Raw genomic sequence first — 21,399 nt, forward strand, 5'->3', positions numbered from 1 at the left:
AGCCTAAACATAACAATTAGTATTTACAATTTTCTTAACAAACATAGTAATAATAATAATAATTAGAAAGGAAATTTAAAATTCCCTGTGGTAGTGTACTTTTAACACTGGTAGCATTTCCTCATTGTATTACGATACTTATTCGTTGAGCGAGGGTACCACCAGCTCCGGGAAACCTTTAATTAGCGCATCTGCACTTAAACCCCACTGTCCAAAAGTCTCTACTCCAAAGGGAACAAAATCGCAGTTGAAGGAAATACTAAGAGTATTTGAGCCGGTTATTAATTTCCGTCTGCTGTGCGGCCGCCCCATCTTTTTTGATTGTCCGAGGGAGGTGAGACGGGGCTAACTTATGTATGCTCAAATATTGATGGAAATTACAATGGGTAAATATAAGCTCTTTATAATAAAATGCAATTCCTTACCCAAAATATTACTGTTCTAAAACCTTACATATCTTAAATTGTTTAAAGGGTTATAATTAATCATTAGCAATCAGAGCATTCGCCTTGAAATTCCTGAACGAAGGAATTTTATGCTAAATTTAAAATTTCAAATAGGTATCGAACTCTTCGAGTTCCAATTTTCAAATTTGAACTTGGAACGTCCAGTTCGGATGACGCGCAAAAACTGACCACGCAATGCCGCCCGTCATCTGCGCCGAGCAGAGATGTGTATGGAGTCGTTATTAAAACAATATATTTTCACCTACCTAATGGCGGATTGCTTTTCTGTAGTCTAAATGATAAATGGTAAGATACTTTTTTATACTGATTATACCTATTTCCTATTAATTTTGATATTTCTAGCCCATTAAACACGTATAATATTTTACGAAGATACAAATAAATATGTTGCTAGATAATCATGTATATATATATATATATATATATGGTAAGAAACCAATAAAAAATAAAGTTACCCCTTTATGGAAGGTTAAAGGCATCTTATAAATAATATTAGTACATACAGTACAGTACACACAACATTTAAAAGAAATATTTGCCTAACCTGTGACGTAACAGATTTTTACTTCCTAATTATGTCACGTGAAGTTCTTTCATTATTTCAATTTTTTTTCTATCGAACCTATTCACCAAATATTATTTTTTTAACAACATTCACGTACATTCTAAGGGCCATATAAATATATTTTGTTACAAGTTTCTCAAAATAATAGTTATGTCTCTACTCCTCTCTATGTTCGTCAGAAATATGCCGCCTAGCCAGACTATGCGCAAAAAGGGCGTCCTCACAAAACATTTTATCACATACGCGACGAAGACAACAACAGCGACCGCCACTTTAGTAAGACCCCCGGTTCATTCATTCATTAAGGAAATCTAAGTCGATTAATAATTTTCCTAAAGGTGTAGGGATCCAGTTATTATGGTTCAGGTTTAAGAAAGGATTATAGAAAGCGATCCATCCTTGTTTATTGTTCATGCGTGAAAGGGACGGAAGGATGCATCGATATTATGTTGATATGATTGACGTTAAGTTGCACTATTGATATTTATGATTTAGTAAATGAGCCTTTATAGAACTACCTTTCGCTGTACCTTTATAGGAAGAGGCGTGACTCCGTCGTATGAAATTGAATTGGACTGACATTGTAGTTATGTCGCAGCCAACTAGCTTAATTAGCTGTTCAATCAAAAGCCTAGCCTCTTAACTAAACAGCGTCGTTTATCTAGCGGCCTGAAATATAATGAGCCAGTTAATCAAATAGCTAGGCAAATGACTTGGACCGATGATGTTTCATTACTGGCATGGTCTGTAAGGATAATGTATGTACTTTTGTAATTAATAAATAATACTTGCCTGTAAATTTAAATTTAGTTCCACTTTCTCCCACCTAGCGGCTACTGTCTAACTCTTCTAACTGTAGATTGCGTTTGACAGTTGTTTCTAGCGTCGGCATACCACAACTTTGATGGTGTTGTCCAAAGTAATGAAAAACAAAAAGGACGATAAGGAAGAGTGTTGTGACAATAATAATTTGTATTTAGCTGTGACGGATTTAAGCAATAATAATATTTAAATAATTTTTATTTCATGCCAGATGTATCATCTTTTTATTTCCGTCGCCAGCCAGTTTATTAAATGTTACAAACGCTACTTATGGATGAATATATTTCAGGCCGTTAGTTATCGGCGTTGTTTAGCTAAGAGGCTAGCCTGTTAATTAAAAGTCTAATTAAGCTAGTTGCAGCAACAGTGACACTCGTGACGTGATTTTATTTCATACAAGAGTCTGACGTTAGATGTTCATCACTGGCCCCAAATAATTTTGTCTATGGCCTCTGGCTGTATACAAAGTTCATCACTTTCGTTCAATTTTGTTTTCAGAATTTTCCAAATCAACTTGGTCTACGCCAAATGTTGGAAATCGACTTGTGCGAGATTAAGCGGACGGTGTTATTAAAAATTACATTTAATATAAATTAAAATACTTTACAGAAACTCAAATAAACTTTAAATAATAAAGTATAACAAAAAACTCAATCGCCAAAAAAGTATTATACTTTAAAAAGTCATAATTTTATGAAAACTTTAATACAATTGCGGTTAAAGAAGCGTTTGTTTTAGTATTTGGAAAAGAAAAACGTTCAAATTTAATTTATGATTAATGTTGTTACTAAACCGTTATCCCTTATCCGGTGTTCTGAAATGACGTGTATCTTCGTGTTCTTTAGTGAAGCGCCATGAAAGCCATAACCATAAAAATTATAACATCATAGCGATGCATTCTGATATCACAGTGCAAACATTTTCACAGTGTGATCATGATAATGCTGTGTTCTATGGTGTAAGAATTTTTGATACCTGTTTGTGTCCATTACAATGACACAAAACGCATCTAATCTAAAATATATAATCATCATTTTGATACATTAAAAATCTATCTAATCTCGTATAAACGACGTTTACATTTGGCGGAATCTTGCTTAGAAGTGTCTTACGACCATTTGGCATTTTTTGTATGGAAATCTTTTATGTTTTTAACATACGGGGTTTTTACCAAAGTCTTGTTTCTGTATATCATCTTGACAGGGCTATTCCTAAGTGTGTAAACACAGTTTTTATTTGCGCAATCAAAAATTATTAATTATTTATTTGTTAACTATATATTTTGAAATGAAAATGAATCGCTGTAAGATTGTCTCGCTAAAGCTCGAGAATGGCTGGATCGATTTGACTAATTATGATCTTGAAATATTTGTGGACGATAAATGAAAGTTTAAACGATGGGAAACATAAGTAAAATATAAAAGAAAAATACTAAAAACGATAGTTAGATTTTCCAATAACAACTGTTACTAGTTGGGAAATAACTGTCACTTGGTATCAGTTTCGTTTAATGTTTTGTATGCAGTATAATAATTTAAGGAATCTACCATATTAGAAGGAGCAATTGGCGTATCGATCGATCTTTATCGTATTCGATCGATCATTTTCGGACAACATATGGAAAAAAAGAAAAGAAAAGAAAAGAAGATAGAGATAGGAACTGTATTCCATAGCCATTCTCCATATAATTTTACCTGTGTTTTATATGTATTTCCTTTTAGCAGGAACCAAACCACTAGGGCGACCAAAAATCAAACCAATAAGTCGACGGCGTGTGTCAAGCAGAAAGCTGATCACCTTCTTGCCTATTAGAAATAATCACGGAACAGACATAAAAATTGAGGCCCAAGCCTAAAAGGTTGTAGCGCTTTTGGTAAATAGATTCCATCTTGGCTATTTTTATTTTATTGTATGCATAGATATTATGGAATTTGCTCTACGTATAGTAGTAATAATTTTTTTGTTTTACATCCTTTATCCTAACGTGTCATAGATTGTTCGAAAAAACACTTGACAGTCGTTTAAAACGCGTTTGAAAATCTTTGACCTAAACCTGTCGTAGGTATGTTAATATTAATTTGAAAAGGTTCCATGTCTGCATTCACTTACGTGCATAAATAGAGTGAACAATTATTTTTTAACAGCTATGTTCTCACAGCCCCACAATGGGGCAAAAAGGTATCCCACGATATGCAACTTTCGCCTGATTATCAATCGGGTCGTTTATATAACTATCATTGTAATTTCAGTGTACAGTCAGCAATAACACAGTCTATGCATAATAGGTTACACATAATGTTTACTCTCAAACCAACCATAAATAAACATCTAAAAGTATTTCTTTAACAGCCTTTATCCATCGATTATAAACTCTTTGGCTGTTCATTCAAATTGAAATACGCAAAAGTAAAGTCGTAAACGATTCTTCGTCAAAACGGCTACAAATATACAATCCTGATAACATTTAAAATATTTTAATAAGTAAAATAACAAAAGTAGTATTCGTGTAGTGGATTGAGCGTACAACTCTGCATCAATGTGCTTTCTGTCTATGTGCGCAGTCGCTGGTACAGTTAAAGGTAACATCGTGAGTATTGATTACCTACTTCCATATTGGAATTAATTACGGAACAGATACAGACATCTGAGCTCCAGACCTAAAAAGACAAAAGACGCGAATGGGCCATACAAATGTAGTTTTTAAATAGTTTAACATACTATTGATATGGAATAACGATATTTAAACTATATTAGGGACTAATGACTAAAGTGGACTTGTGTCTTATAGGAAGCAATGAAAGCTTCTTATAAAGAACTATACCAGAGGCATAATTTAATTTATTGTGAAATAAATTGCATATTAGTGTTTTATTCCTTAATTAACCTTTTAGAACAGAATCAAATAAAATCATGAAAATATTTTTTTTATGACATAGGAGGCAAACGGACAGGAGGCTCACCTGATGTTAGGTGATATCTCCGCCCATGGACACTGAAATCGGCAGAAGACTCGCGTACATTGCCAGCAATACCAACCATGAGGTCTTCTATATGAAAAAATTAACACTTGTTATTAAGATGAAGGCATGAATAAGACTCTATTGAGTTCTTAAGACTATTGTCTATGCAATTGTTATTTAGGAATAGTTAAGCTTAAAGTTAAATAATTAACATTCAGTTACCACATTAATCATATTTAAATCATTCCTCTGATGCCTAGTTGATTTTGTCGACTATACAATTTGAAAAATACGGTTTTCTTCAAGTGATAGTCCCGGATAGATTACAGGAGTAGAAAGACATGTTTGAAAAGGGATCCTATACGATACGATTTTACTCTAACGTCTTCGGCATACTGCCGTTAGGAATTAAGGTAGCGATCTAGATGGTTCATTTGAATCCTTTACTAAACATTAATCTTATAAAAATGGAATTTTAAATGCTGAAAGGTTGATGCTATGAAAGGTCACTGAATCATATTGAAGTATTTTACATAATTTTATTTGTATTGTAACTCACCCAAGCTGGCAGGTCGCAGACCACTCCTTTTCAGCTCAGAACGAGATGACAAAAAATTCTTAAACTACTTGAAATACTTATTCAAAGTTCTGAATTATCTGTCATTGAGAATACTGGTAAAGGGAAAGGAGCATAGCAAGAGATGGGTAGACGATAGAAAGATAATAGAAGACACAACTTGGGCAAGATGAGCTAACGTTAGAAAATAATGAAACAAATGTGTCACAGGACAAGTTGATCACAAAACCGGCACATCTGATGTATTAGATTAAGTTAGCTTATTTGAATAAGACAAATGTATATATTATACTGGGTGTCAGCAATAGGCTTCATAATAATTTGTAGATATTGTTTGAATATAAGTTAATTTAGTAATATTGTGTGTGCATAATATTGCTAAGGCTAAAGTCGGCCTTAGCAAATCAGAACTTGAATTGCAGTTATTTATTGAAAAAAATATTATAAAAATTATTGTATATAATCGAAATATTGTTATCGAATTTAAACAGTGCAGTGGTTTGACTGGCGAATTATGTAATTTTTTTTTTTGATTGTACATGACATTTTATAAAAAAATAAATACTAAATTGGCTACTGTTTATACACAATTCAACCCTAATATTATATATTGTCTATACAATACTTAATTTCATAGTTCTTATTCATGTACATCTAAAAACATATGTTTTCTTTATGCAGTGCCATCTCTTTTAGAAGGTTGGCGATCATCATGGCCACATACCATGTACGTATATGTAAACGTTAACAAACAATCGAATAACGTAAATACGAAATAAGATCACATGCTAATATAACTTCCTTCATAAACCATAAATATATGCACACAGCTGGATACCTATATCTGTTGCTTAAGTTACTTAGTTACGTTTTCAAAGGTCTTTACACATTAGGATTTTGAATACTTTTACAAAAGAGATTAACATCTCAGCTGATAATGTTATACAAACAAGAATGGTTTGTAATTTCGATGTAAATATAGTACAGAATCCAGTACCAGGTCCATCCAGATCCAGGTTTCTGTACCTGGTCACAAGGCACGAACTACCCACGCCGAAATCAACTTTCCGGACTTTATAAGAGCTGAAGACTGGTTCTCATCCGAACACCAGACCAGAACACTTTAGACTTCAAATTATGGTCAGTTTTAGAGGACATGGTCTGCTCTAAACAACATTTAGTTTTCTTAAAAAATCTTTGGAGCAAGCAGTGGCAAAATTTCCCTTAGAAACAGTGCGTAAATCCATAGATTCGTGGGCAAACATATTAAAGGCCAAAGGTGGCTATTTTCGAATAGAATATTTTTGCTAAATAATGTAGGTATAAATTTTAATACATTACATTACTTTATTGAAAAAAATGAATTTTATAGCAGAACTTATGGCTAGTATGGATGGTATAATAGTTATAACAGATACTGCCATGATCCGTGCAATGTAGAAATACCTTTTTAATTGAGTATTTAAATTAGACCGCTTTTGGTCATGATTATGTTTACATCCGCCGATTACCTAACAAGCGCTGACTATTCGTCGTATGCACAGGAGTTAGAAGCTCATTAGCCAATACATACATAAAATTAACAAAAATCTTAATTAAATATCTTAACTTGCTAATGTCACATGCGTCGCATCAGCTGGAGCCAAAGATTGTTGAATTAAAGAGTCTTTCAACGAATCGGGACGACGCGTATGTATATGTAGACTGTTAAAATACGGAAAATCATATATGTCGGACCCGTTTCGAATCATCGTCGATACGACTTGTTGCTACCTAAATTAATAGGAAACATTCAAAGCAAAAGACGGGCAGTAAGAAGTCGTGGTTGCGTATGGGAGTGGATCGGCATCACATCCGCCGAGGATCTTTTTAGACTAGCGGCAACCCTTGCCGGGTCCCAGTTGTTAACTGCCAACATTTAGTGAGAAAGTGGCACCTGAAGAACGAAAGCTTGCTAAACATAAAGCGTTTCTGAGTATGACCTTAAAGTATATTATTGATGCAACGGGTAGCGTAAGCTACTATATTCAATACGGCTCAAAAGTGTTACTTATCCTAAGTCATATTGAAATCCTATAATACTTTTGTTGTTTAGGTAGGTGGTTTTGGAGATGTTCTCTTATAAAATAAACAACTAAATCACTGACGCTACAGACTTTTTAGGTCTAGTCACATTTTTGCGCCTCTTTCATGATAATTTGTTAATCTAATAGGCTAATAAGTCTCCGGTGCCATATGCCGTCGACATTTTGGGTCTACGGCAAGCCCGTGAGGAGACCCTCACGATGTTTTTCGGCACTGTACGAGCGAGTAAGCGCACGAGTTAGAAAGCACGAGGTGCACAGCGTCGGATCGAATCTACGACCTCAGGGATGAGTAGCACTCTGAAGCAACTACGCAAATACTACTCTCAGATATAACAAAGGTTTTTCAGAAATCATGGCAAGTAAATAACGTAATAAAATTAAAATGTACAGTAGTTTTAAAAATACAAAACCGTTGGTAATTCCTATTAAGTATTAGAAGTTAGATTGCGCAGGTCGAACACATTTGACCTTTATTAGCACCTGTTTTTGCGATAAACGGAATCGAACTGCATAACTCTGAACAAAATGTCAACGTTTCCGCTTTAATACTAGATTACTTGGGTATATTTTACAAAATCAGGACTGGGAAGGGCGTGGAGTCGTTTATAACATCGGAACAATTTTGAGGTTTATTTTAGTTGTGCATTGTTTGGGTCTACAATAGGTTTTTCTATTCAAATAATTAATTTATGAAAGCTACACGATTGTGTTAGTAGTTAGTAAGAAAATCTGCGAAATACAGCGTTGAAATAAATCATATTTGTAAACTGAAAGTAACGCGATATTTTATGTCCTATTTTTACCTTATTTTAATTAAAGTCTTTAGATTTAACACAAGAAATACAGTGTACATTTGTAAATGTACAAACAGTGAGATGATATCTATACTGGAATTCGTTTTTAATATTTTGGAACAACAAAATGGATTAGACAGATGAATGTAATATAACTACCGGAGAAAAATGAATGGATGAAACTTGTTCAAGACGAACAGATAAGGAAAAATATGGAGGAAGCTTTTACCCTAAAACGGCTACAAATACAAATACCAGAACATTAGTAGAACTAACCTCAATTTTTAGAACTAAGGAACTAATACGTATTAAACTAAGAAATGTAAACTAAACCATTACTGTATGGATTAATTAATAAAGCTAATAATAATATAGTAACACATAATAAACTTTATACTTCTTACAAAATATTTATTTACCTTTTTTTCATTAATGTAAATCCGTTAAATTAAGACTCGTAATGTTAATAAAATAATAAAATTCGATTGTCTGAATAATAAAATTAAAAATAAAGACACTCTATTCCATTTCTGTTCCTATCACGGTTCACAGACTAACGTTATTGTGACTGCTCACGCTATTCTTAACATATTTTTAAGACATTTTCATACATGACATGACATAGACGTAATCCTCGGTGTATTACGAACGATTAAAAAACTAAAAGAATAATAGTTATGTGGCGGGTACTTTTTCTTGAAGTGAAAATTTAATAGAAAGGTGAAATGAATAGCTCTTATCTATCTAAATAAAATGAAGGAGCTGAGTAGTTATTTCTTTCATTTTTTTATTTTTTATTTATTTCGTACTTTTTATCAATGAGAAGCTAATAGTGTCTATGGTGTAGCATAGCAAAATGATTCATGTGTTGGTTTGTAGTCTATACTAAAAAGGTAGGATAAGTAAAACAATGTAGTAAGGCGAAAGAAAATTCTCCAGGACAGCTAATAATTAATATAATCAAAACTGAAGTAGGTAAAGTATAATAACAATAAAGGAGCGAAAAGCCAAGCAAGAATACAACCGTCGTGATTCATATTCGTGAGTAATTAAGACTCGGGACGCCTTAGAGAATATAAGTCATAAATAAATAACAAATCCATTCTGATACTTTAAACAATAGCGAGAAAAGTTATGAGAAAATATTGCTTTCTAGTCTAATTACTACACTTTGATATCAGGCTTTGCTTATTGTATATGTATAGATGGTATATATGTTTCTATTTTTTAAAAGTGAGTCATCATCATCATCAATGGCTATACAGCCCCTTGTGGGCCTTAGTCTCCTCTACTACACTCCGCTGTACACTCTGTACTATGAAGTGGTTCCCGCGTCCGAACCCCTATTATTTCGAGGTCCTTGACAACTCCATCTGACCAACGCAGCCTCGATCTACCGGGTTTTCTCTTGCCACCGGGTTGTGAATTCAGTAAAGACCTTGGGTTTCTGTCGTTCGCCAGGTGGTGCACATGTCCCGACCACTTAAGCCTGTGGCACTTTATGAATGGAACGATGTTAGCGTCGTCAAGGATGTTATAGTATTAAGTGAATGTGGTAACAAAATTAAAGTATATTGAACTAATTATACTGTTATCTTGGGATAATCCAATCTTCCACAAAATAATGTGGCGGCCTAAACCAGTACTGCCTAAGAAGCATCATTACAGATCGAGGACCGATCGTGCTGGTTTTCTACGCTAGATACCCTCTGCCCCACATGGGGGACTTAAAGTCAAGTAAGTAAAACCAATCCTACAGTTGTGGCCTTTTCATCGAGTTTTATCAACGCTCAGTTGTCGCTCTTATAGTTTGTCTGTTGTAAATGAAGAAAACGCCGCATTTTGGTTGATTCTATTTCGTAAAAAGAGTCTCTAGTCTAGTTACAAGTACGCAAAGCTATCGTTCCGGTTTTAGTTAGGCCCACAGTAGTTACCACCGCTAACTACTGTATAGTAAAGAAGAAAATGCGAAGGCAGACATATGAATGTGTTTGAATTAAATCAAACATCAAAGAGTATTTAGTATATTTTTCTTCTATAAAACTCGTTCACATCTATGTAAATAAAACAATAATTAAATAATTTAAAAATCCCTTATAGCAAAAACTATTTTCTCACCCGAGCGTGGCAACCACAGATAATTAATAGAAAAAAACAGCATTGTCTATGGTCCATTTAGTTTTTCACAAGGCGCGCAGTAATTATAAAAGTTCAATAACTTTTTGCTTGCAACGGTTAGACGTTTAGGTATTTATGTGCGTATCTATAAATAACGGTTCGTTTAATCGATAGTAGGTAAGTTTATTTTAGATAAACGAGCAAGAGGCTTCTCATGTGTTAAGTAGTGCTGTCGCCCATGGACATTCTCAATACTGGAGGGCTCGCAAGTGCGTTGCCCGCCTTTTAAGTTGATCTTAAAAAAATATTACCTACAATACAAAACGGACCATGACGAGGTAATTTCAAAAAGTAGTTTTGATGGCGATATCTTTGCATACGTACATTTAATCATATTGATGAATTAAATAAAAGGATTTCTAATGAAAATGGTACGTTTTGAAATTTAAAATATAAGTTATATGTTGCTCTGAACGATAACTATTCGTAAACAAATATTGTCACGGTTCAATATTTAGGCGCAATCCTAATGGCTAAAAAATAATATAAATATCTATATTTCTGTAAGGCTGGATAAATTGAAATTGTAACATTAGTTTTGAGGTAGGGGTTCTTTGGCCTCGTCCAAGAGTAGGTACAATTAAGACTTAATTTCTCTAAATCTATATATTATCATCGATTTATTTCCAACACACAAATATACTGTATTTACAATATTCTAAACCTACATAGTAATAATAATTAAAAATGGATAAATAGAAAACTAATACAAATTTAAAAAGTTTGGTCTTTGTGGCAGTGTACCTTTAACCCTGCTAGTATTTCGCCGAGTAGATAGTATTGCGATACTTATTCGTTTTTTTTAAATTAATTTCTAGTTTACTTTTCTTTAGGTTTGTGTAATTGAACACGTCTTGTTGGACTATTGAGTCTGTTACAATAATACCAATACTAACAAATATTTAATAAATTATACTATAAAGATATTAAACGTTTTATACCGTAATACGTTCTTATTCTTAAAAATTAAAAAATATATATATATTTCAGCCTGTTCGTTCGATGTGCAATGTAATTATTTTATATTTAACTGTGTTTCGTTCATGTATAAGGGACACAAATAACGATGTTTACTCAAAAAATAAACCTCATTCGAACACGAACACAATCTTGTCTTGAACAAACTAATAATCGTTAACGAATTATAACTATTTAAAATTAGAAAATAAGTACGGAAAGTGGAAAAGCTGTTATTAAAATTATATTTTTTTTACAGATTGTATCTTCACTGAAACATCATGGAACATTACGATCTAGTTTAAGTCTAAGCTAATTTTCTATTAAGTATATAAGAAAGTGTCCAATAACACCACTTACAGTCTCTATTAAAGGGAAGACACTTATTTCTTGTGTTATATTTTTTTCATTTACCGCTACTAAGACTAACGTATCCTTACAGTAATTTAATAATTGAAATGGTTTTATCATTTTCAATCTTCTCACGAGGCCCATGGTGTCAAGAAATTACATAGCCTCAACATTTACGTGATGGTGGACCCAGCATGGGCTTCAGCAATATTTTTTATTATTGTGGCGACGTACGATGGAGGTCGTTATTGTAAATGTACCAGGGAGCATTTACTACTCCCTTGAGCACTTGGTTTTTCTGGTGAGCCTCACAGCAACCATTATGGTTGCTGGACTTATGTCCATACAGGCATCAGGACTTGTTTGTAGATGATTAATTTAATTTGTACAGATAACGTAGAATGCCTTCCGACAAACCAGTACAATTTACTGTTACGAAGATCCAACTCTTCGCGCTTGTTTTTAACATTGAACTTCCAATAGAGTCATTCCAGCGTCATAATTTTGAAACTGCACAATATTATGACGCTATCAATATACTTGGCTTGTAATTTGATGTTTTGTTGGTAAGTTCATGTAAACTGATTTAGTCTTATCCGCAATTTTTTGGTCCACAAGCTTTTTTATGCCTACTGCCTGCTGTTTTATAAAAAAAAATTGTATACAAAACTTAGGGAACGCTTCGTGCGTGTTTTTGGAATTAAACGAAACGAACGTGCATCAATTGATTACAAAACGTGATATTATATACAAATTTCGAGCTGTCAAAGATTATATCTATCTCCTTCAAGAAGTCATAAACACAATTTGAAAGAAAAATGCAAATAAATAACTTTTAATATGTGTAATATGACTGGTTAGTTACTAAACGTTTATTGCTACAACTTTGTAAATGTTCAAAGATTTTAATCAAATTACATTTATGCGTTATATGACCTGCGGTAACGCATGCATCTCGAACAAATCGAATATGAACTTATAATAATAAAATACTATTTGTAATTTCAATTTACTAATACGGAATATGCCCTCAGTTCCTGTTTACTCAAAATTTCAACGACGATCGAACCCAGCACCTTTGGTATGGTATGGAGAGAAGGTAAAGGCCATTTAACTTATTTATTGATTGCCTAATATATAGGATTCGATGCGTAATTAAGCAACATCTAGCAACACCTATTATCTGAGCTTACAAATCCTTGCTATATTGTCATACCCTGAAACGAAAACTAAAACCGCCTTCACGTTTACTTTCCGCTTACTCCAGTGAGCTTCCGTCCTGCCCTTCAAGCGATTGCCACTCCGCGGCAGCCAAACCGAGCCTGTTAGTCGCGAAAGAATTTCGACCGAGCTAGGCTACGCAAAATAGCCCAAAGCCACCGACCCAAGAGTGCCCCTGCCAAGAGGCCGCGAGCTCAAAAATTGTTATTTGCACTGTAAAAGTATGCAGGTTTCCTCACGTTTCCTAAACCGAAAAGCTAGATAGATGATGAATGCATTGAGATATTACGTTCTATGGATGAATGTAATACGCATTGGGCTAACGTGGGGACTAGACCATTCCCATTCCCTCCAACCAACCATTCCCTCTCTCCTAAGAGAGGAGTTATTATTGTGACATTAGTGGGACATATACAACATGTAATTGAGTACGCTGAAAATCTCGTGGTTTATTTAAATTAAACTCAGTACAACGTGACGATTTTTACTGATAGGGCCCCATCAAAAGAGTGTGGTTGCGCCACTGCCAACAGCGATATTCCGTTAAACAGATTAGGGACATTAGGGCCTTCGAATCAGTCAGTATTTATACAGCTCAAGGATCATCTGTTTAGTTTGGAGGAAAAGTACTTACTCCGTCCTCTACAATATAATTTGTAGACGAACGATTTTGCTAAGGAATATAAAATGTTATTTCACTGTTATAACCTTTCTCTTTAAAATCCTCATTTGTCTCTTTCCATTGAATTTTTATAAAACTATTAGAAAATAGACAGTATAATACTTCAGCTATTATAATTAGAGTAAAAAGTTGACTAAAGTGCGGGAAACTTTAAGGTAATAACTGATATATATATATAATAGAAATACCTAACTTTATGGAGGCAAGAACGTAGATAGTGTAACGAAATGTTAATAAGTATCATTATCGTTGGTATAATAAGTACATATAGTAATTCCTAGCAAAAGAATAATCAGTTGACCTTTCCGCCAGGAACGCAAGCGGAACGGGGAAGCAACTCGTATGCGTTATCAATTATTATTATTAATGTTGCAGGTGATCATCAAGTTCAGACTTTTAAAAGATATAGTGTGTGAACATAAGTAGAAAGAAAATAATTATATTTTATGTCATCATTGGGAAATTTTATTTATAATTTATTAGACCTATATTTTTTGTACAAAATGTACTATTAATCAAAGCCATTAAAATTAATAAATTAAAATAAATATGTTATTGCAATGATATAGCAAAAGGTTGCATTTTTTCGACTATTCTAGAAAAAGGTAATTTTAATAGTGTCTATTTTTACCGTGAAACAGTAACATAACTAAATATAAGGCAGCCCCCTATTGTGGAGTGATAAAGAGCCGTCATATCAGATGCAACACGCGAACATACAACAATTTTACATATTAATATGACATTTAGCGATAAAATCCTTTTACGGTAAAAGTAAGAACCGTTGCAATTTGTGTACACAGTATTTTAATTATAATTAGCTATAGGCTCCGAGCAGGCCTATTGCGACTCTAAAGCGTGAGGTCATGCCTTCAAAAAGTGGCTTTGCCTCAGATTACGCTGGGCTTCCATAAAAAAGTTAAGAAAAATATGAATTTCAATAACATTTAAATTACTAGTAGGTATTTAAGTTAATTGTCACTTAGGTTAAAGCTATTAATATTTCTATTAAAATATTTATATTTGTTAATTATTCAAGATTAAATCTTAGTCTACAATTATTTATTGTAATGTTATTGGAGGCAAATAATTTTATATCTAAGAGCAAACACCAAACAATTATACTTCAATTACATAATATATTATTAAATATATATTACGACTTAAGGTCGTATAAAATAATAGTATACTTATAATAAAGTGATTAAAGCAAAATTATCTTCAATCGCGTCACGCCTTCAACGCGCCGGCAATTTTGTGATTTCAGATAAACTTAGTTGAAAATGAGACTCGTCATGCCTTTTTATCGTGGACTTTTATCGTAAATTGTATAATTATTAGATTGCAAAAGCTTCCTTCTTAAGAGATTCACTTACATTTTAATATTAAATAACTGAGTTTTGTTTGTAGCAGTTGTTTGTTGGTGGTTTATTAAATTTTGGTACATTTAACCACTGAACGGCACTCTTTGAAATCACTGCTTTTAATTATGATTTTAGTCTTTCAGTATATTTATTATTACTATTGTATTGCATTCTGTGTCACAAACGTAATAAATTATTTAGTTAATATTTCATAATCTGCGAACTCTGTGCTTTAATTAATGCATTAACATAAGTGAAAAAGTGCCATCTGTTAACATTACTAAAGCTATTATAATTGTAGTCTGTTAAAGCGCCATCTAGTAATGAATAAAAAGGTTACGGTTTTGTTTATTTTGTATGATGTTCATTAATTTGTTCAATAAGCAGTAGATGGCGCAAAACAAAATGGTTAATATTATTGTTATATATTGAAGGGAGATTTGAGAGTAATGATTTTATAATAAAAAGAAAAGAATAAATATTTTTAATTTATAATTATAATATTTACTGAATTTGGGTGGTAATTTAGAGTAGCTTTGAGAGTAGAATATATGTGTTCAAAAAGTGCAATAATTACTGTATAGATGTCGGTAATATTAGTGTTTTCAACGCTTATTTAATTATTTTTTAGTTTATACCAAGTAATCTTATAACATTCAGAAAACTCGTGATTATTCAATGCAATGAGATTTTTCTAAAAAACAGTTTATATTGTGCATACAGACTGGTGATTTGTGCTAATAATTTAACATAATGAAAAAGGGAAATAACCTGATTTATACATGTAAACACATTTTTACAGTGGTAAGTTTTGTATTAAGTAGGTAATCCTATCAAAAGAATACACTATATGGTTGCTTAAATGCAGATGTGTTTTATATAGCATGTGTTACTAATATGAATGAAATAAATACTTTTATGTATATATTGGTGTAACGATAAAAAGGCTATTTTATACAGTTTCATACAACAGTCACTAAAACATTTTATTTTTCCAAATTGTATTTAACAGAGTTTATATTGTATTATGGCGTGGTGTGATTGGTAAAAAATAAACACAATAGTATGAATCATGTTTTTATTTTTTAAAATAATTATAGCTAACCGTTTCGGCAATAATAGTTACTATTCTCGGTTTAATGACACATTAAGCATTCCACGTTGTTAAAATAATATTAAATTAATGGGTTAATATTGTTCGAAAGTTTAATTTAAAATTATTAACGTATAACACTAAAACTTAACTTTACAGTATGACTATGAGTCGAAGAAAATAATAACTTCTATAAAAAATATAATATTTAAAAAACACATCGGAGCTTAAAGTAATTATTAGTTAAACATGGCATCGTATTTAACACAAATATTATAAATAACTCTATACAAGAATAAAAACTAAACAAAAGAAGAGTCGTGCAATTTTCCCTACAAAATGGTAGATTTTTCGAAACTGGTATCATTATACCTAAACATCAAGGTAACACGTCACTTCCTAATTTATACACAATTTATTTAATAGTCAAACGTGAATTTTGACATCTAAACTAACGCCTAAATACATAGCCGAATTATTTTAATAGGTACAGTAATTTTGAATTTTTACAAACGTTTCCATTCTTACACGCCAAAAAGTGTTTAAATTTTGTATATTCACGACAGTTAGAAATATAAAACAAGGACTAGAACACACCGATTGGGATAGCAAAAACACATGATAATTTTTCTTTTCAAAATTCAACGCAAATGCCCGTGTGACATTATTGAGTATAGCGGCTAGGCGCAACGTTGTAGAGAAATAATGCGCTGTTGGATGTGTTTTGACATTTCAAAAATTTCGCCAAAAGATCAAAATAAACATTCATTATACCAACGTTATATTGACGGAATCACAGCTTGGTTCGAAAATATTTCTATCTCAAAATGATCGTGACACTAAAGGGTCATAGCCCATAAAACACCGATACCTATTACATTTAATTACTTTTTTTTGTTTTTTTTTTATTTCGTTGTTACTACTCAACGCGGAGTTATTTAGACTCCACGTACTAATGGGCCCGTTTATAAAACACGACAGTATTTTATAAAAGAGCCCACAATCACATTACATTTATTACTATCTTAAGCATAAGAATATATGTATTAACTACTATGTGTTATGAATTGAAAACTTGGTTATCCTGTCTACACTTAACTTACAAATACTTGTATATTTGGCTAAATATTTAAAAATAAGAGACAAACAGAAACTACAAAGCGTAAATAAAAACGATAACAGTCAATAAGGATGATTAATAAAATCAACAGCAATTTATCATTTAAAAACTTAACAAAAACATTGTTTTCGCGTTGCATTTTATTCTTAACGGAAACAATGCAACACGTTTAACAACATTAAACAACATTAAAATAAAAAATGTAATGTAATCGCAAGTTGGACGCGAGTTTTGTCTGTTATGATTGAAATATAACTTAACAATTAATTCTTTGAAATACCTCATTGCTTAAATAATTGTATATCATAAAATACGGCGTTTTTGTAGCTGTAATCGAGGCGAGATTATATACAATTATTATTTTTAAACATAGTTTTGAGTTGTCATCATAACAGACGGTAAATTTATTCTTCATATATGAGACAACAGAACTGCTTCATTTTCCGTGAGATTTTAATTTGTATTAATTGTCGAAATGTCGATTTTAAAGCAGTGTTATGAAAAGGTAACGTCTTAAAGTCTAGTAACAAAATGTAAAAATATTAATCGTATTAAGCCAATTAAACTAAAAATGTCACGACCATTTCTCAATAAAAACGAACCAACAGCGCATTTGTAAAAACAATACGGAAATACTATTTTCCATATTTTGTATCAACATAATCCAGTACTATTGTAACTAATTCAAAGGAAGGGAAAAATGCAAATTCGGAAATGGAATCGCATTTTTCCATTCTCTCGACAGCAAGCGATATTGATCGCGATATACTGTAATTAGGCTTATTTATTGTACAGCTTAACTATGGAATTTTTATCGTAAAATAAATGTAGAAAAAATTTCACATTTTTCACAATTTTTTTTTCAACATTAAAAAATTTAATCGTCAAAAACTTAAACATAACTCGGTCAGACGCGATCTGTTATAACTATTCCGTTTCGATGATCACAGAAATTATATTTGAGTCTGCGTCCTTGTCTTTACCTATAGTTATTGTATTTTTGCCGTCTAAAAAAATCTTTAAAAATTTGTGTATTTCGAAAATATATTATTTTTTACAAATATCGTTCGGCAAAGACGCAAGCTCAAAGTTTTAGATTTGAACACTTTTCTGGAAACGTAACTTGCTCTAAATATCTAATTTAGGATTCCTGATCCGTGCTTCATTAGTTTTGTACAACTCACACTCGTGAGTACTAATGCATGTTTAATTATAACTTTAAAAATACCAAACGTCCATAAATTTTTCCTTCTACTAAGATCTAAATTTAAAACAATACAATTTATACAATATTCATAGGAACTTCTTTTGTTGTTATATTAAATTTATTTATATATTAAAATTTATTGAGGATTTCTTTTACATAAATAGCGATCCGTTCGTTTACGGATAAGTCAGTCGAAAGTTTTCAATGTATTATTTGTATAACGTTTCCTATTTGATTCATCGTCGGATATCCTGCTCTTATACATGTCCTTAGCACTCCAAATGATAAGTATAATTTGCCGAAAAGATTTGTGTATCTAAATCAAATACATAATTGAAAATCAGTTATTCAATCAAATAGTAAATAACCAAAATCCACCACATAAACAAGAAACGATTTGGGCTATTGCATTGTTTTTCATTTTTACATTGATACAGTAACAGTTTGAATTACATATTAACTCACATTAATTATGTAATCACTGCCTCATACCAATATTAATTCAAGAATGAAATAATTACGTACATTAAATCAGTTTACTTACCTTACCTAGTACGATTATAAGTAGAATAATACGATGTATAATTGTAAATACGTATAGTCGTATGTATAATTATACAAACGCCCTTAATTATAATACATGATGATAATATTAAAAGAATATTCGGCAACACTTGACATTCTTGTTGTAAATTCCAAACTCATTGCCATTTCGGAAATGGTGTTCCAAAACGGAATGATTTTGAAATTTCGTTGTAAACTATAATTCTATTGTTGCAACTGGAAAGCTGCTGAAAGCAAAATGCTTCGGTGATCTGTAAAGATCATGTGGGCTATTGTTTATTTAAAAATATGAATATATAAAATAAAAGTGTATGTTCGGGCTTAATCTGTATCCGTGAAAGGATGTCTCATGTCAAGACTTGTCAAAGTACATGTATTAACATATTCCATATATTGTGTACGTCCTGTAGACTCATTTCAGTGAAAAATTACTATCTTTCAACTCCGAAATAAAGAAAAATACGGCAGTCTTGTAAAACGTAATTCATATGTACATCTATACAAATTAAAATGTAAATAAAGGTTACATTAAAATAATAATTAATATAAAATAAAGTATTCTTTTAGATTATAAACAGAAGCATCAACATTATGCATATATATTTACAATTAGTCTAATATGGCATTAAAAAATAAAATTAACTCTTAGCAATTGATAAAAGATTTAAGAAAAACAATTTTGAAAACAATATTGTGCGATAATTCTTGACTAGCATAAGATGTGTTATTGCGAAAATATGAAATAAAAAATTAGATTATTAATTGAAACTAGAAATAGATGGAAATATTGCAACGGATATTGCGACTCGCTAAATGCGAAAGAACGTGCTCTGTTTTGGCACATAACCTTTGTACCTAATCAGCTAAGCAATAAAGCTAAAATAAAATATACTATTAAAATAAACAACATTAACCAATAAATAAATTTTGAATTGCACTGATTTCGTCATTTATCTTCTACATCTAATTACTTGTTTGGGCGAGTTTTTGTTCCATTTTGTTCATACTTTTAATTTAGGTACATTTATTTTTTATATGTACACAATAATCCTTTAAACATTCTCTATATACACCAGTAGTCTATCTAAATTTATTTAACATTAATCACTGTTTCAATTTTACTCAACTAATTTATAGTTAGATAATTTTGCACCCAAAAACAATTTAGAATCAATTGCAAAAAACGAATCACCAACCAGAGGCGATTTCACGCTCCGTCCAAAAAAACCGTTCAAAAATATACGAAAAATCTTAAAATTTTCCATTAAATTACTTATTTTAGCGACGAGAAATCGCATCGGATTAGTAATAGCTGAAATTTCACGGTTGAGGGTTTTGTTGTAGGTGGACAGCTTGCTGCGCGGCTTGTTGAGCTGCTTGTGCGGCGTGTGCCGCTTGAACGGCTTGGGCTTGCATGTGATGTTGTTGGACTGCTTGTTGTGCTGCCTGAGCCGCCTGAGCTGCTTGGGCCGCTTGAGCGACTTGTGCCGCTTGGGCCGCCTGGGCGACTTGAGCGGCTTGTGCAGCCTGCGCAGCCTGTTGAGCAGCTTGGACTGGAGACGGTAAATTGAAGCCTAACATCCTTGGATCATGCAATCGTAACGCTTGTTCAAATCTTTGTTCTCGCGCGATTCGGAACGCTTCTACCAATTCAGGGGAAAGCTGTCCACTAACTTCATTTGGTTGAGGAAACCCTCCATTATGTCGTAAAGGACTAGGGTTCTCACTGTTATGTCCTGCAGCGGCCTGGGTCACAGCCAGTCTGAGTGCCTCAGCTTGCGATCGAAGCAATGCTTCAGCCTGTTGTATACGTAACGCGGCCTCAGTCGGTGCGGGTGGAGGTTCTGGCGTTTGAGCTGGTGGTTCTCTTGCCAATTGCTGTCGCATTGCTGTAACCAAATTTGCTGCAGCAACTTGAACAGCATTTGACCCTTCACCGGGCTGTGCCATCATATTCGCTGCAGCTGCTGCTATTGCAGCTACTCTTTCATCACCATACGCCTGATGGCCGTTGTTTGACCGTAGGAGATCTGATAGTTTGTTCACAGCCGCACCGGCTTCCGAGCCAGCGGAAGAAGATAGTCGGCCATTTGATGATGAGTCTGAATGGGCTGGTGATGGTGGTGCTAAATTAAGTAAGCCAGAAGCACCTGCCGATGCTGATACGGCTGCTAGGATGTCTCTTTCTCGCCGTTCGGCTGCGGCCCTTGAAAGCACGTACTGAGCGGCAAACTGGTGTTTCGGTTCCATTCGCATATGCTCCATGTGGGAGAGGAGACCTGAAAATGTTTGTGTTTGCCATGAATACATGTAATTAGAAACTAATCTTTCCTAATGGATGATGTCATAACAATCTAATTGATGGACTTTGTCAATCTAGGTTTATTATC

The 21,399-nt window shown here is 32.8% G+C and overlaps 1 protein-coding gene across 4 annotated transcripts in view; it reads right to left on the reverse strand.

Moving 5' to 3' along the window:
• Window positions 1-16,089: 16,089 nt before the first annotated feature.
• The window catches only part of LOC123715337 (zinc finger protein 135-like), a 60,909-nt gene continuing 55,599 nt past the window's right edge, over window positions 16,090-21,399 (reverse strand). For all 4 annotated transcript variants that reach the window (XM_045670307.1, XM_045670306.1, XM_045670305.1 and 1 more), the window contains one exon: window positions 16,090-21,288. In XM_045670307.1, coding sequence (XP_045526263.1) covers window positions 20,330-21,288 — 959 coding nt within the window. In that variant the 3' untranslated portion in view covers window positions 16,090-20,329. The remainder of the gene's footprint in view (window positions 21,289-21,399) is intronic.

The sequence above is a fragment of the Pieris brassicae genome, chromosome 10 (assembly GCF_905147105.1).
Source record: "Pieris brassicae chromosome 10, ilPieBrab1.1, whole genome shotgun sequence".
Taxonomy (NCBI): domain Eukaryota; kingdom Metazoa; phylum Arthropoda; class Insecta; order Lepidoptera; family Pieridae; genus Pieris; species Pieris brassicae.